The 17,115-nt window shown below is 36.6% G+C and overlaps 1 protein-coding gene across 1 annotated transcript; it reads left to right on the top strand.

The window, feature by feature from the left end:
- Window positions 1-146: 146 nt before the first annotated feature.
- On the top strand, window positions 147-16,258 carry NUDT21 (nudix hydrolase 21). The gene is made up of 7 exons (XM_037816222.1): window positions 147-400; window positions 3,476-3,676; window positions 4,478-4,541; window positions 9,620-9,709; window positions 13,153-13,228; window positions 13,940-14,054; window positions 15,980-16,258. The coding sequence occupies exons 1-7, from the start codon at window positions 285-287 to the stop codon at window positions 15,999-16,001; spliced, it is 684 nt and encodes a 227-aa protein (XP_037672150.1). The 5' UTR covers window positions 147-284; the 3' UTR covers window positions 16,002-16,258.
- Window positions 16,259-17,115: the final 857 nt, after the last annotated feature.

Below are 17,115 nucleotides of genomic sequence, written 5' to 3'. Positions count from 1 at the left end.
AATACCAGAGCAGGAGGAGGCGGAACGAATAACTGCTGTACCAATGAGAGCGCCAGATATTGCGGCCATCGCGCCAGCGATTGGTCCAATGGCGCTCGGCCAGATTTCTCTACTTCCCGCCGCCAGAAGCTCCAGATGCACTTCCGGCGTAAGCCTCCTCTTGCTCTCTCATGTTAATGGCGGGCGGCGGCTGCTGAGTGGGACGCAGATAATCGCTACCTGCACGGGGAAAGTCTCCCCTGTCTCTTCTTTTCCGTTCGCCATCAGCGCCTGTGCTCGCCAGCATGTCCGTGGTGCCTCCCAATCGCTCGCAGACCGGCTGGCCCCGGGGGGTCAACCAATTCGGCAACAAGTACATCCAGCAGACCAAGCCACTCACTCTCGAGCGCACCATCAACCTGTAAGTGCGGCCTGGCCTGTACGCGCGGTCTTCGCTGGTATCCCCTTTGTGAGTGCCCCTAAAGACTCCAATTCTGTCCTTCCGGCGCGCCTCCGGCCTGTCGGCTGGCTCCACTCCTTCCTCCACTCCCACTTTTGCTCGCGAGTGCGCGCCTTCTTCGCCCCTACAGGCCCCCTCCTCGGGCTCCACTTAAGAGGGTTTTCCTTTTCCAAAAAGAAGGCTCGTTTTCATCCCTCTCTATTCAGTCATACTTGCTTCAGTCTTTATTTGAATAAAATAAATGCAACGTTATAGGTAAAACCGAACTTTGCTTTGAACGCATCCTTTTCCCTCCTCCCGAGAGATAGCCAACTTCAAAATCTGATATTTATTTTTCCAGTGCAGTGTTTATGCTTTCACAACACTTATATGGTATTGTTTTAGGTATTTGATATGAATGTTATTCTGTTGTATCGTTTTTGCGATTTTCGCTCTTCTCCATTAGTAAGCTTTCGAGATCTAGCTCTAATGCATTGGTCTGTTTTTTCCTAACTGCTGTATAGTGTTTCAGCTTATTAATATATCGCATTTTATACATCTGCTCATAGCTGTCTGTCCTGCCTTATGCATTTACCTGGCTTCTCTGCCTCAGAGACAGCATCTAGGCACCCAGTAGGTCCCAGATTGGGATGGTCGATTCTGTTGGGGTTGGCCTTTCAGACAGTGGAGGGAAAGAGGCAAGATATTGGTACCTGGCAGAAAACCTATTGTGGGCTGTTTTATTTCAACACCTTTCTGTTTAAGCACGTGAAGCCATTGCCTTTCAAGGTCACTCAAAAGCGATCTTACTGTGGCTGGTAGTTTGCATTTGGGGTTGTCTTGCCCAAGAGATTGTCTGTATGCTTTTTTATTTTCGTCATTTCTGAGCTTTTGTTTTTGAGGCAGTATGGTTCTGACCCTAATGGAAGAATGTGGTCAGTTTATACTGGCCATTGTTTAAAAGGTGCAGGGTTTTACTGATATTCTCTGTTTTATATTCAAATAAATGTACTTCCCCCCCTTAAAACCAAAAGCAATTTGAAATTGGAAAGATGGTTATTATTTTGGGGGGTGGGGCAAGCAGGTGCTGATTTGGAAATTAAGATAATAAAGATGAAAGATTTATAAAATTAGCTGGAATTAGTCGATGGTTGTGTATCTATAGATAGCTCTGCACCTGTTAAATTAATGTAGCATTTTAATTTCATATCAGTTTAAAAAAATTCTCATAATGGAAAAGGCACAAATGTTCTTTTAAAGATGTGAAAGCACAGCCATGGATTATATTCAGTAATAATGAGAACTAGGACCCACAGGTTTTCTTTCATTTTCCTTGATGAGTGAATCAAATTTGTTTCAAACCATTATGTAAAATTTTTAACAGTTTAACTTGGAGAAATAGTTGTGCTTTCAGTAAAATGTTTTAATCTTTGCCACATTAAGGTTATGAGTTGATAGATTTATAGTACTTTCTCCTATATAAATACAGCATTTAGAAACTATCTTCGTGCTGTGAGCTCAGTTCACCTGGATGAGAAATGATCTGTTAAATTGAAAACAACCCTCCATCCCCCATCTCCCATGTAGTTTCTTTTAGGGTATGTTGGATGAATGCCTCTTTTGTACCAGACACTGTATGGTGCTGGGTATACATAATGTCTTGAAACAAATTTGATTCACTCATCAAGGAAAATGAAGTAAGATGCCCCCTCTTTAGAAGCCCACAGTATGATGGCAATAGTATGTATGTGATTGGGCTGCTGTTCTGATTTCACAGCTAAAAATTCTGACCTTTTGTCTTGTTGACTTCTCCTTATTGATGTGGGAGCTGGTTCTTAAATGGCGATGTGTTATGGCTATCCTTAATTCTTTCTAATCTCAGGTTGTGAGAACTAAATGTTAATTTATAAAAAGCATTAAAAAATTGACTGGTACATAGTGCTGTATGAATAGCAGCTGCTGATGACAATCTTACTCAGTGTTGGATCTATTGGGGAAGTTCTTAATAATCTTAAAGTACACTGAAAATAGTATATTTTAGTTGATATTTTTAAATTGCTTCCTTTATGCTTAGAATTTGGCTTCTGGAATTATTTTTTTGAGTTTTGGCAACTTTGACTTGTTTCACTTTCTAGAAAAAAGATTAGGTAAGCAGTAGTTGACTATTACTGTCAAGGCCTTTAGAGAGAATAGATCTTTGGGCAAGTGTGGCCAAGTAATTCTTAACTCAAAATATGGTGTAAGGCTTATAATTGAGGAATTACAAGGTGGTGTACATAATAAAATATGAATGGTATTTACAACTATTTGTAAGGAAAATTTTGAACTTTACTAGGCAAGGTGAAAACCATTTCCAACTCTATTAGCCATACTTTGAATTCTTGTTAAAGGAAGAGGGGATATTGAAATTAAATATGGTGGACAGAAGATGGAAATGAGGAGAAGGGGAGAATAAGGATACTGAATAGAATTAATGCAGAAAGCTTAAAAGCTAGAAAGGTTTAGGAGGGGGAAAAGAATGTAAAAAAGTTAGCCTGAGGAGGGAAGGGTCGTTCGTGGTGCCAGAAAAATCAGAGGGTAGATGACTGGGAGAAATAAGAAACAACTCATGAGATGCTGATGGTTCAGTTTGTTAAAAAAAACATAGATTTACCATTATCATCCATAATTAATAGAATTTCTGATTAGGTTAGACATCAGAGGAATGCAAGGGAGTATTAGCCAGGTTGGTAATATAAGTATAGCAGCCAGATCTAAAAGGAGAGAATTACCCGATATCCACTTCTCTAACATTTAAGAGTCTCGGATAGTGCTATCTAGTCTTGAAAGTTCAAATAGGGAGTAGCATCTTGGTCTAATGGAAAGCTCTGGCCTTAAGAGTCCAGAGAGCTAGATTCTCTGTTGTGCCTTTAACTAGTTGTTTGACTGTGGACATATTTTATGTCTCTGAGTACAATGTATACCATTTTACCATGGTTTCTTTATATGTGGTTGGTATCTGTCATGGTAAATTATGGTCTCAGTTTTTAATGTTGGATGCTTATCTTTGGATCATAGGTACCCTCTTACCAATTATACTTTTGGTACAAAAGAGCCCCTCTATGAGAAAGACAGCTCTGTTGCAGCCCGATTTCAGCGCATGAGGGAGGAATTTGATAAAATTGGAATGAGGAGGACTGTAGAAGGAGTTCTGATTGTACATGAGCACCGGCTACCCCATGTGTTACTGCTACAACTAGGAACAACGTTCTTCAAATTGTAAGTGCTACTGGAAATTAACAGCAAGACAACTTTAAATAGGATTGCTGTTTTATGTATCTTTAGAATGCAGTTTTAGCTTTTAGTCATTTATTTGAACAAACACTACTGTTAATGGAGTCTTTAGAACGAGAAAAATCTCAAGTAATTTTTCTCCAGTGCAGTACTCATTTACTACTTAACTATAAATCTGCATGTTTCTATATATTGTTGATATTAATGATTGAGCTTGGTAAATGCCCCATAAATAAATTAGTTCTAACTCAGTTTCTAGACTTCATTGCAGAATTACCAAGAATCATTGATATTCTTTTTTCTTAGGATGAATAGTGTTTCCTGTTCTTGAAATGACTTGCATTCATATAGGTGATAGACCAGTTTTTTCATTTAAGTTCATAAATTTCTTACTGTACATTTGGTCCGCAACTATTTGATCAGATTGTACCAGAAAGAGAGGTCTCAGATTGAAGTTATATTGAAGTTCTTGAAAAACAACCCATTCCTCAAAAGGTAAAGAATGGAGTCGTTTTCCTCTCTTGACATATCTAGACTCCATTATCAGCAGATAGTTTCTTTGTTTAAACTAGGATTTGTATGCTATTAGTCTCGTGAATTAACATTATGAATTCAACTTTCTAGTATGCTTTTCTCCCTCCCTGTGACATGTTTGCTTTGATTGCCTTATCAGATTGACCCTGAAATGTTATTGAATTACTTGGTAGAAATAACTTATTGCTGTGTTCTTACTGTTATCCTCAAACTGTATTAAGTTGAAAGCTGAAATTCTTAACTTTTATGCAGACCTGGTGGTGAACTTAACCCAGGAGAAGATGAAGTTGAAGGACTAAAACGCTTAATGACAGAGGTATTTTTCTTTTTAACCATTTTGACATTGTTATTATTGCCCACGTGAAATGCCATCAACTTACAGGATAATTCGGGGTTTTGAGTCTTGTGAAAAGGATAGGTTTATTTTGGTTATTTAGTTTTCAATAAATAGAACTAACCCCAGAGTGTTGGTACAGTGTTTCTGCAAATTGAGCCGATAATTGCTTTATTTTAACGTTTTTTTCCTTTGAAATGTTGATGTAACAATAATTGTTAATAAAAGCTAACATTTATTGAGTACTTACTCTGTGCTAGGCACTGTTCTAAGGGCTTTATTTGCAATAACTCCATTAATCATCAAACAATCCTAGGAGGTGCGTACTATTATTAATCCCATTTTGTAGATGAGGAAACTAGGACACAGTGAGGTTAAGTAACGTTCTTGATGTTACACAGCTGTATGTTGTGGAGTGATGATTTGAATGCAGGCTGTCTTGTTGCAGAATCTGCCTCTATAGAATTTTTTTTAACTATTTTGAAATATGTTCAAACTTACAGGACAGTTAACAAAAATAATAACAAACCACATACAGAGAACTCAGCATGCTTCTATCCCTCCAGATACCGAGATCACCAGTTTTAATTTTTTGCCACATTTGCCGTATCATTCTTTCCATCCATCCATCCATCAGTCCATTTTCTGAACACTTGTTGGTTGTGTACATCATGTCCTTTGAACACTTAGTACTGTCATATACATTTCTAAGAACAAGGATATTACCTTATGTAACCACCGTAAGTGCAGTTATCAAGATTAAGAAATGTAACATCGATACAAAGCTTACCCTATATACTCCCAATTGTTTCATGTGTACCAGTAATGTCCCTTTGAGCCTTTTCTTTTCCCTTGCTAGATCCCGTCCAGGATCATGTATTGCATTTAATTGTCATTGTCTTTTTGGTTGTCCTTTCTTTTCTTTTTAATTATGGGAACATATATACAAAGTAAACTTTCCCATCTCAACTACTCCCAAACATACCATTCAGTTAGATTAATCACATTTGCAATATTGCAGTACCCTCACCACCTTCCATTAGTAAAACTTTCCCCAAACAAATCTTACACCCGTTACACATTAGCCCCCCATTTCCTCTGCCTCCTGCCGCTGACAACTTGTACTCTAATTTTTATATCTGTGATCGTGCATATTCTCTGATATTTTCTTTGTAGTTACCATGGGGCTTAAATTTAATATCCTGAATCTGTAACAGTCTTGTTTGCTTTGATACCCACTTAACTTAAATAATATACACAAAAACTATGTTCCTATGCTCCTAGTATGTGCACAAGGGCTACTCTGCTCCCTCTGGAACTGGGACCAGGAATCTGCCCTGGGAGTGCAGACCGGCTCTGCACCACATGGGTGAGGGAATGGGAGAGGGTCCAACCAGAGCACCATGAGATCCTACTACTTTCAAAAATCCTTTTTCTTGATTTAGCGCATGCCCTGTTGTCATGTCCTGTAGCTTTTGGCACTATTTTTTTTTGTTGTTGTTTTTTTAAGCCCTGAGAAAGATGTTTTTGTCAGTTCTTGCTGGTTCAAAGCTGCTGTGGTGGGATGGAGCTCTGACCATCTCATTCTGCCATCTTCATCTGGGTGGAGCTCCCCCTAGGATTTTGAGAAATGAGATTCCTGTTACCTACCTATTTTCAGTTTTGCCTATATCTGTCTTTTAGATTTTGCTCAAGTTGCACTGCTTTTTAAAAATGATTCTAATGTCTGCCTCTGAAGACTTGGGACCAAATGTGTAGATGCCAGAGGTTTTTGAGACTTGTAGGTTGTTGTTGTTATTAAATTTTTTCTTTTATAATATGTAGTTTTGCCCTTTAATTACAAAACTAATACATACTCAGTGCCAAAACCTTGGCAAGTAGAAAAGAAGGAAAAACTAAACTAAGGTCACCTGTAATTCTACCACTGTTGACCTGTTGGTTTGTCTTTGTAGGGTTTTAAAAAATGTGCTATAACTCTTTAAATATATGTTGTACTTCACCGATTAAATGTGGTAGCTTGAACCTACTTGTTTACCTCAGCTCTTTTTTAAAACTCCAAAAAGGTAGTAAAGAGGCTTAAAATATGTATATAAGCCCAATAGGATCAAGAAGAGTGCAAAATGAGAAAATAACAAAAAAAAAAAAAAAAAAAAATTTGAACCTGGAAAGCAGATGGACAAATCATAACTGACTTGGTTTAAACCCAAGCCCAGCAGGAGGGCAGTTCGTAGTCCAGCTTTGCAGGTACCTGAAAGGCTAAGGAATTGGAGGTACCAGGTACCTTTTGAGAGTAGGAACATTCATGGGCTGAAATCAGGATTCATTGAAAGTCTGTTTAGGGTGTATTTATACCTAGATTTCCCTGCTCTGCAGTCAGGCACAGACTGGCTGGTGATTGAATCTCTGTAGAGGACATGAAGCAATGGAAAAGTTTAGGGGTAAGGAGAATAAGTAGAAGTTTAAATCTTGAATAGTGAGACTTCTAGACTTCTACAAGGCTGGCACAATGTTGAGAAAGCCTTTAAATACTCCAGGAAGAAGCCTGGAGATTTTATTTCTGGAGAAAGTGACTAGACTAAGAAAATGGAAAAAAAGATCTCTGCATGCTGACATGTGGGAGTCTTCCCGGAGAAATAGGTAGTAACTGTATCACGCATTCACGTAAGTGACAGTCAAGCATCTTATTGTCTCATCCTTAAGTGTGAGCAGATAACAAATTATTATCAGACTTTTGGAGAAAGCTTCTTGATTAGGAGATAAAAGAAATGAAAGGACTCAACAGAAACAAAAAATTCATTGAGCAACAAATTATGATTAATTTTCTTGGAGTGATGAGAAGAAATACTGCATCTACAAAATAGAGTGCCATTAAAAAATACCATTCAGAGAACAAAGAACAGCTCAGGATATTAAGTATTAGCAAAAACAATGAATTTCAATAGCTTTTGAAAGATTGAGTTGAGGAAATAGACCAGAAAATGAAACAAAAGGATTAAAAGATGGAACATAGGTTAGAAAAGATAAAATTAGTGGTTCAGTTTAGAAGGACCAATATAAACTGTAGCCAAAGAAGACAGAGGAAAATGAAGAATTAGCAAAGCAAGATTCAAGAAAACTTCCCAAACCTGTGGGCAAAAGTTTTCAGAATGAAAAGACCTCCTGGCCTGTCTTCCAAAGTTATGTCGTCATGACATTTTAGATCAGAAGGATTAAATACAGGTTAAATACAAGGCATCAAAATCAAATGGCATCTGACTTTTCAGGATAATATAGGAAGCTAAAAGATCGTGGAGCATGCCTTAAATTCTTAGAGAATATGGTTTCTTAGAATTTTCTGTCTAGTCAAACTGTAAATCAAGTGAGTAGGTAAAATAAAGTATTTCCAGACATGCAGAGTTTCAAAAAAATTTTTATCTTTCTTGTACCTTTTCTCAGGAAGCTACTGGAGGGTGTTCACTTCCAAAATGAAGGAATGAACTAAGAAAGAAGATATAGGATTCAGAATACAGAGACTCTAACACAGGAGAAAGGCAAGGGGAAACCCTAAGATTCCAGCTGTGCAACAGAGATAGAGAGCATCTACTACAGATTGGAGCAGGATGATATATTAGTCTCTCTTAAAAAAAAAAGAGTTGATAGAATAACTGATGTTTGAATTGAGAAGAAATTTAAACTTTTCATGGAGTATAGGGATGAATTAGTGATAGCAAACAAAATGAAAAAGTTTAAAGAAAAGAATATTTGTACAAGTAAGGGAATATAATAATTTAGCTGTGACTGATTTACATAGTTGTATTTATTTAAATGCTGAATATTAATTTAAATATTGATGATGGGAGGATGATAGAAGGGAAAGTGAATTGGGGGTGTAGTTTTAAGATCTAAATTCTCATCCACAGTAGAGGGAATTAATAGGTGTTTTTAGGTTTTTAAAAATAAAAAATCAAGAAATGGTTATAAAACAATGTTTTAAAAAGATTAACTTTGCAGTAGAGAAACCTGACAGGCGCTACCTCAGCTAGGTGATCATGGTTAACATCAATGATGTCATGTTGAAAGCCTGTATCCTTGATATGATGTGATGAGAATGACACTTTACCTCTGTGGTCTTTGTCCCCCAAATCCATAACCCCAGTCTAACTGATGGATATTCTACAAAATATCTGATCAGTATACCTTAAAACTGTCAAGGTCATCAAAAAACAAGGAAAATCTAGAAATTGTCAGTCTAGAGGAGCCTAAGGAGGCATGACAAGTAAATGCTTTGTGGTATTCTGGATGGGATCCTGGGGCTAAAAAAAGGACATTAGGTAAAAACTAAGGAAATCTGAATCAAGTACAGACTTCAGTTAGTACCATGACAAATGTACTATACTGATGTATGATGTTAATGGAAGAAACTGGGTGTGTAGTATGTGGGAAGTTTCTGTACTATCTTTGCAACTTTTCTGTAAATCTAAAACTATTCTAAAATAAAGTTTACTTAAAAACAAGAATGTTTTAAAAAATAGAGGCAACTGGGAGAAAAACAGCTATGTGTTGAAAGTTACAGCTAGTGGGTAGGATAGAGCGGCACAGCGAACTGCTCTTATGAACTTTATAGTATCATTTTAGCCAATTAATATACGTAGAGTATAACTTTGAATAAAAATAAAGTTTAATTTTGTGCTCTATGGATTAATAAATATGAAAATTGTCAGTATTAACACTTATGTCTGTAACTTGGTCAGGTGGATGATTTATAGATGCTATAGTTGATTCTAGAAGAACTATTTATTTGCCATGGGTTGATTTAGATGATTGATAAGCTTTGGATTTCCGTGTGTAGTCAAGGCATCACAACAGAGTTGTTGGCCCTAAATAGTTAAGTCTATACTACTAGATTGCCGGTTTTGAATTAGTGGCTATGTGTTGGGCAAAGTGACCCAAATTGTAAAGAGAAAATCTATATGGATGACATATTACCCAGATGTCTGTGCTACCAAAAGTATTCTCTATACTGAAGAAGGGTATTCGTGTGTCTGTATATGTCATTGTTGACTATCACATCTTTTTGACAGATACTGGGTCGTCAAGATGGAGTCCTGCAAGACTGGGTCATCGATGATTGCATTGGTAACTGGTGGAGACCAAATTTTGAACCTCCTCAGGTCAGTGTTCATTTATATTTGCTGGTCATTTGGGAAAACAGAAAATGATTTAAATTTTGCCAATTAAAAAGACCAAAGTAGAATTTGACTTGAAATTTCCTTCTTTCCTCGCCTTAATTTAGATAACAGATACAAAGCTAAGCATTTTTTTAATGGGAAATTTCAAAAATATACAAAAGTAGAGAAAACAGTAAATGAAAAATGAATCCCATTACCTGTCATTCAGCTTCAGCAGTCAGCTGTTCACGTCCAGACTTGTTTCATCACCTCCCTTTCTCCTTTCACCCTACTCCCCTTGCCTTCACCTTGCGTTGTTTTGAAGCAAATCCCAGATACATCATTTCAGTCATAAATATTTCAGTGTGCATTTCTAAAAGGTCTTTTAAAAAACATAACCACAGTACTACTATATTAAAAATAAGAAATATTTCTGTAATATTGAATATGTAGTAGCTGTTCACATATCCCCAATTGTTTATAATTTTATTTATTTATGATTTGACACAGAATTGTTTCAATTATAAGTTGATTCCCTGCCTAATGAAAGCAGGCTTTTGGTCTTTACTGTTTACATTACTGATTGCATCCCCTATTGTTACTGAATTTATTGCTCTTTCCTCTGTATTTCTTGTAAGTTGGTAGTTAGATCAAGAGATTGGATTCAGACTCAATTTGGAGGATGTAAGGGTGGTGGGTAAGACTTGTCATAGGTGATGTATTATTTATCTATGCCTGTGTAACAGATTACTCCAAAATTTAGCAACCTAAAACAACATACATTTATAATCTCAGTTTGTGATGGTCTGTAATCTGGGAGTTGCTTAGCAAGGTGGTTCTGGCTGAGGCTTTCTCATGAAGTTGCCTTGGAGTTGTCCGCTGGGGCTGTGTCATCTCGAGGCTTGACTGGGGCTGGAGGATCTGCTTCCAAGTTCACGCCTGCTTATTAGCAGACCTCTCATTTTCTACTGGGCTGTTAGAGCGAAGGCCTCATTTCCTCGCTTGCTATTGACCCAGGGCAATGCCCAATAAAGCAGCTGGCTTCCCCCAGAGCCTGTGATTCAAGAGAACATGAGAGACAGAGTGGCAGAGAGTAGGAAGCTACATTCTGTGAGCACCTAACCTTGGCAGTGGCATATCATCCCTTTGGCTGTATGCTTTTGGTCTTACAGACAAACCCAGTATTTTGGGAGGGACTGTACAAAGGGATGAATACCAGGGGGTAGGAATCATTGGAGGCCATCTTGGAGGCTGGTCACTACCCAAGGTGGTATTGTGTACTTCCATCAGGAATGTTACAGTGTCTGCTTGTCTCTTTTTTTATAATGTTAGCATCCCATTGATGATAATTGCCTAGAGCTACTAATTCATTAGGTTTGCAATCCTTCCATAAAGAAAATTTTCTCATCAACTGTTTGGTTACCCTGAGGTACAGTTTGTGTAGGAATAGATGCTTGGTTCTTACTCTTTACTTACCAGTTTTTCAGAGGAATTAATTGGTTCCTTATCATCTTCTAAAGATTTGACTTTGTTCAAAAGAAAGAATGAGACAAAGATTTGGATGCAGATAGTTTGCTGGGGATGTGATTGAAGCAGTAGTGAGTGCAGGGAGAGGGAGACTGGAAGCAACAGAAGCCCAAAAAGGATACATTAATCCTGCTAAGGACTGTGAGGAACTATCTGAAATGTCCCTCTGAATTGACCTTTGGAAGGATGGAAAGCTGGGGACTCTTATCCACTTAGGATGAAGGTTGCCCTTTGGGGCCTGTGAACTCCCCTGCGCTTTCATCTTGAGCCTTACCACAGGCTGAGAGACCTTCCAGGGCTTTGGAAACATTCTGAGGAAGAATAGCAGAGTGGGACAGTGGCAACAAGCATGGAACACTTATACTTTCAAACACAGCTGCCCTGAAATCTGAGGTACCCTAGGGATGTCTCTGGTATGTCATTATCCTAATTTGAATATTGGTTGGGTACCACTTGGCTAGCATCATAGGAAATAACATAGCCTTTATAGTTATGTTATAAGTTATATATATATATATAGTTAAATAGATAGATATAGTTAAATCCTGACTTCACCCCTTTGCTGCATAATCTTGGGAAAAATAATTGCCTCTTTTAGTGTTAGTTCCTTATGCAAAATGAGAATGTTAATAGTGCCTACTTTGTATTGTTGTTGTGAGGAGTGATTGAAAGAATAAAGCATTTGATACAGTGCTTGGCTGCTAAGCTTTCTATAAATGCTTTATGTAAGGGGTCAACAAACTTTCTGTAAAGAACCCAAAAGAAAACATTTTAGGCTTTGGCGGTCTGTTGCAGCTCTTCTATTCCATTGTAGTGTGAAGGCAGCCATAGACAGTACATCATTGAATGAAAGTGGCTGTGATTTTCCAGTAAAATTTTATTTACAAGAACAGGCACTGGGCCAGATTTGATCTGCAGGCTGTAGTTTGCTGATACCTGCCGTGTATAACTGGTGTCTGGCTTATGGATTTTGAAACAGCTGTAATACTGACTTCACTGAACTTCTTTTGGCAGGCTCTGTTTTTATTCCTACCCTCTCCTTATGTCTGTTTTCAGCACTTTAAACCCCCTGCCCTCAAATCCAATTCCAAAAGCAGAAGTAGATTTTTCTACACATTTTGTGGAGGGGGTGGGTATAGGAGAGATTTTCAGAACATATACAGTAGAATGAAAAATATACTCCTATTGTAGACATTTGGTTCTCTATATCAGAATTCTTTTCAGCTGGCAACTTCCCTTCTATAATATTCTTTAACCCCTTAAATTCTCAGGAAGTATTTATTCTCTTTTTTTAAGCAATTTGTCTCTGCCCACCTGGCAGAAAACTCCACTTAGACTGCTTATCTGGTCTTCCTGAAGCCTGTGCCCAGGGTGTGTGTGGTTGTTGGAGGGTTAAGGAAATGGGGTAGCTTTTCAAATACCTCAGAGGCATTATTTAAACTTTTAATGTACTAAAACATCTACATCAAGGCTGTAGAAATTTTAATTTCATAATTATATTAAAAAAAAACTTTTATTAAAAACACTGATTAAAATCAGACTTCATTGTGTTGTAAATTCTTTAAGCTGTAAATCCTGTGCTACATTTTTAATTGTCCCTAATGGTTTAATGGTTTACTGCTTGTTATATTTATTAAAGTATTTATTTATTCATCTGTTTGGTAGTAGGTCCTGGTAAAGGGAAGAAAAAAAGGGACTCTCTTCTCCTGGCAATATACACTGCATTCAGGAATAAACATGTAAAGAAATAAAAGAAGTCGTGCAGTATTTATTAAAATTGTGTTGGGGTTATGAAAAACTTGGAAGGTTTGATATTTGAACCTAATCTCTGAAATGGGGGTAGTTGATTAACAGAGGCATAGACATGTAAGAGAGGATGATTTTTGGAAACTACAATATATTTTGATTTGCTATTTTAGTATCCGTATATTCCTGCACATATTACAAAGCCTAAGGAACATAAGAAGTTGTTTCTGGTTCAACTTCAAGAGAAAGGTAAGTTACTTTGTTTTTGAAGGCCATCTAAAAACTTGTAATTTCAAGCTTTAACTCTGTGTTCTCTATGTTCCTTGAATTTTTGGATTTATAGTGAGACTAAAAACACACACAATGTTAACAGAATTACCTGGGTTTTCTCTTAGATGTTCCAATAATGTCATGAGAGAAAAGTAAATTTAACTAGAGCCTAAAATACCTTATTATGATAAACATTTTTTTAATAATTGTTCATCTGCTGGTATTGATTTCCACAAGAATCATTGATACCACTGGGTAATAAACTAGTGAAAATTTGGGGAGACAGGTGAATTGACTTTTTAAAAAAATGCCTTCTTCAGGCCTGTCATGTGTTTTAACAAGTAATTATTTGCTTTCTTATAATAGCCTTGCAATTGAATCCAGAGTAATACAAACTCAGAGCTCTTCTCTTCTCCCCATTTGCCCAGGGCTAACACCTGTAAGGTGCTCTTGGTTGTTAATAGATTGGATCTTTTTAGAAGATCAGTTAGTTTCAAAGCTGTAACTGTGAACTCTTGCTTAAAATACACAACTAAACCAAAAAGTGTTAATGAGAATGATCTTTTTCCTTATAAGTTTTTCTGGGGAAAAAAAAAGTTTTTCTTAAATGCAGTTTAGAAAGGAAATGGGAAAAATTATAGAAGTTTATTTGAAGAAATTGTAGAAACTGAATACTCTTGTTTATTTTAGCCTTGTTTGCAGTCCCTAAAAATTACAAGCTGGTAGCTGCACCATTGTTTGAATTATATGACAATGCACCAGGATATGGGCCCATCATATCTAGTCTTCCTCAGCTTTTGAGCAGGTATGAAAATCTGAATATTTTGTGGTTTATTCATATAAACTGTCAGATTTAAAGTATCCTGAGCCACTTGAGAAGGAATAATTTGTGAATTTTAGTCTTTAAAAGAAACTAAAATAATAGAAGAACCCTGAAGTCTTGTGACTGACTAAGTGTCCCCCAAATCCTAAGTTGCAGCATGATATTCTGGTATTTGAGTAACTGCTCTTTCCCAAATCTGATATTCCCTGCAGTTAAGATTGAATTGTTCATTGAAAAAAGAGATGGTGAGATAGTAGCCAGCAGTGTTTAAATAGGAAGGGAGTTGTTTGTGTAAAAATGTGGAGGATTGAATTTCTTGGTGTAATGTATTCTCTTTCCTTTTTTTTTTTTAAGGCAGAGAGAGTGATGAGAAATGTAATTTTTAAAAAGTTGATTGGTACTGGTTGAGGTCCTTAGAACTAACCATAGATAGGAATTACAGAATAACAGTGGTTAAGCATGTATATTCTGCAGTCAAAGCTTGGATTTGAATCCCATCAGTATTTGTTGGCATTATGATCTTAGGCAAACTATTATACCCATTCGTTTCTTCATGTGTAAAATGGGATGGTAGTACCACAGGATTATGAAGACCAAGTGAAATAACACATAAAAAAAAGAAGCAAGAGAAGAACACATAGATTAAAATAAAAAAGTGCCTAAAACAATAAATACTAGTTTAAAAACAATTCCACTAAGAGTCTCCCCTTGAGTGCCTCTTTGTTTCTCAGATGTAGCCCTCTCTCTCTAGCTAAGACAACTCGGCAGATGAAATCATTGCCCTACCCTTTATGTAGGATCTGACACCCAGGGGTGTAAATCTCCCTGGCAACGTGGAATATGACTCCTGAGGAAGAATCTAGACCCAGCATTGCGGGATGGAGAACGTCTACTTGACTAAAAGGGGGATGTGAAATGAAATGAAATAAGGTTTCAGTGGCTGAGAGATTGCAAAAGGAGCCGAGAAGTCACTCTGCTGGACACTCTTATGCACAATATAGATATCTCTTTTTAGATTTTAATGAATTGGAATAGCTAGTAGTAAATAACTGAAACTATCAAACTACAACCCAGTAGCCTTGAATCTTGAAGATGATTGTATAACATTGGAGCTTACAAGGGGTTACAATGTGACTGTTAAAGCTGTGTGGATCAAATCTCCTTTATCCAGTGTATGGACGGATGAGTAGAGAAACGGGGGCAAAAAAAAAACTAGAGAAAAAATAGGGCGGGGGACAATTTGGGTGTTCTGTTTTTACTCTTTTTATTCTTTCACTTTTTTTCTGGTACAAGGAAAATGTTAAAAAAGAATAGATTGGGGTGATGAATGAACAACTATATGATCGCAATGTAATCAATGGATTATATACTTTGGATAATTGTATGGTATGTGAATAAATCTTAATTAAAAAAACTACAAAAAAAAAAAAAAAAAACAATTCCAGTGGTGATTTTGACCTTCTATGAAAGCTTGTTGAGTATGAAATTGGTCTTTCTACTTTGTCACTGATCAAACTTCAATCTGTTGTTTTCTCTGTTTTGGCCTGCTGTTAGGTTAAAAGTTGAAGTATGGGATCAGAAAAAAGAGTCAAACTATTCATTTACGTAAACGCCTACTTGTCAGATGTAGGGAACTGTTCTGAGTGGTCAGAAAAACAAAAAGCCTTCCCCTGCCCTTAAGGAACATATTAGTATAAAATTAATCAAATTTATGCTCTTAAATTTTTTTTATTTTAAGTCTTCAGCAACACTTATAGGATGTGACGGTGAAAGAAAAGTGCATGTTGATACAGAAAATGCCAAAAAGGTCGAAGGGAGAAATAGCTAGATAAATTTCCTTGTGTAAGGTGGAAGCTATGTAAATATTACTGTTTTTAATAAAGGGTATTGTTCTTTTTTAAATTCAGGTTCAATTTTATATACAACTGAATTTCTGCACAATGGAGAACTAAAGGATGCCGTCTCTGTGAGCACAGCTATACAGTGTAGAAGAATAAACATGGTAGAAAAGTTTTTTTTGGTTTTATCTCTTTCTCAATCTCTAAATTGCCCCTCCCCCCATTTTCTGTTGTTTGAATAGTGAAGTTAATGTGAAGAACTAGATAGTGGCGTAAACAAATGTGATGATGTTTAATTCACTTTTGGTTCTACTCATTTTTGTACAACATTAAACAAAGTGGACTTTTTTCTGTTTGTATTTTTTTTTTTTTTAAATTTCACATTAAATTTTTAAAATTCTTACAGGTGAGAATTGTTATTACTTTTCCCCCTAGGCTGGTGAGTATTACGAGACAATTGCAGGTTTAGTTCAGTCAAGGGTATTGCACCCTTGCTCTGATACATTCTTGGGGGGCATTCTCTAAGATTATGTTATAGAACTTTGTGATGAGGATCTTCCATTGCTTTTGGGAACTAGATTTTGTTGATTGAGTCCAAAGTGCAACTCTGATACCAAATTTTATATCTTAGTGAGTTGTGTTGCAGCAGAACTATTGTATATTATTGACTGGTACATCTTATAACTGTTTAGACTTTGGTTCAACAAGCAACAGTCGTAAGCATGTGAGAAACTATTAAAATTGGCTAGGTTGGCAGAGTCATGGTAATTGGTGCAAAATTGATCCCTCTAGAATTCATTTGGGTTTTTTCTTCCACAGTATAGAAGTATTAATTTGTGCTGTTGTGAAATTATTTGTCTTAGTTATTCTTAGGGTTATGGTAGAAATAGTTATTTGTGGAGTTTCTAAAAGTGGGTCTGTCAGGTTTTTTTTTTCCCAAAACTTTTGAAAATGTAACATTTAACACTTATGATATATATATAACATAATTTTCCACTTTAATAATTTCAAATTGTATAGTTCATTGGCATTAATTACTTTACAGTGTTGTGCTACCACTTTCCATTATAGTTTTTGAACTCTTATTGTTCAGTGGGCATTGCAAAGTTATTTCAGTTAACCTGAAGTTATATCCATACGTAATGAAAATTTGGTTTTAGCAAGTGGCACAGAGTCTTTTCAAAAATATTATGGAATATTCTGAA

This window comes from Choloepus didactylus, chromosome 22 (assembly GCF_015220235.1).
Source record: "Choloepus didactylus isolate mChoDid1 chromosome 22, mChoDid1.pri, whole genome shotgun sequence".
NCBI classification, from domain to species: Eukaryota; Metazoa; Chordata; class Mammalia; order Pilosa; family Megalonychidae; genus Choloepus; species Choloepus didactylus.
The sequence above is the reverse complement of the archived record's forward strand: the minus strand, read 5'-3'. Positions and strand labels throughout refer to the sequence as shown.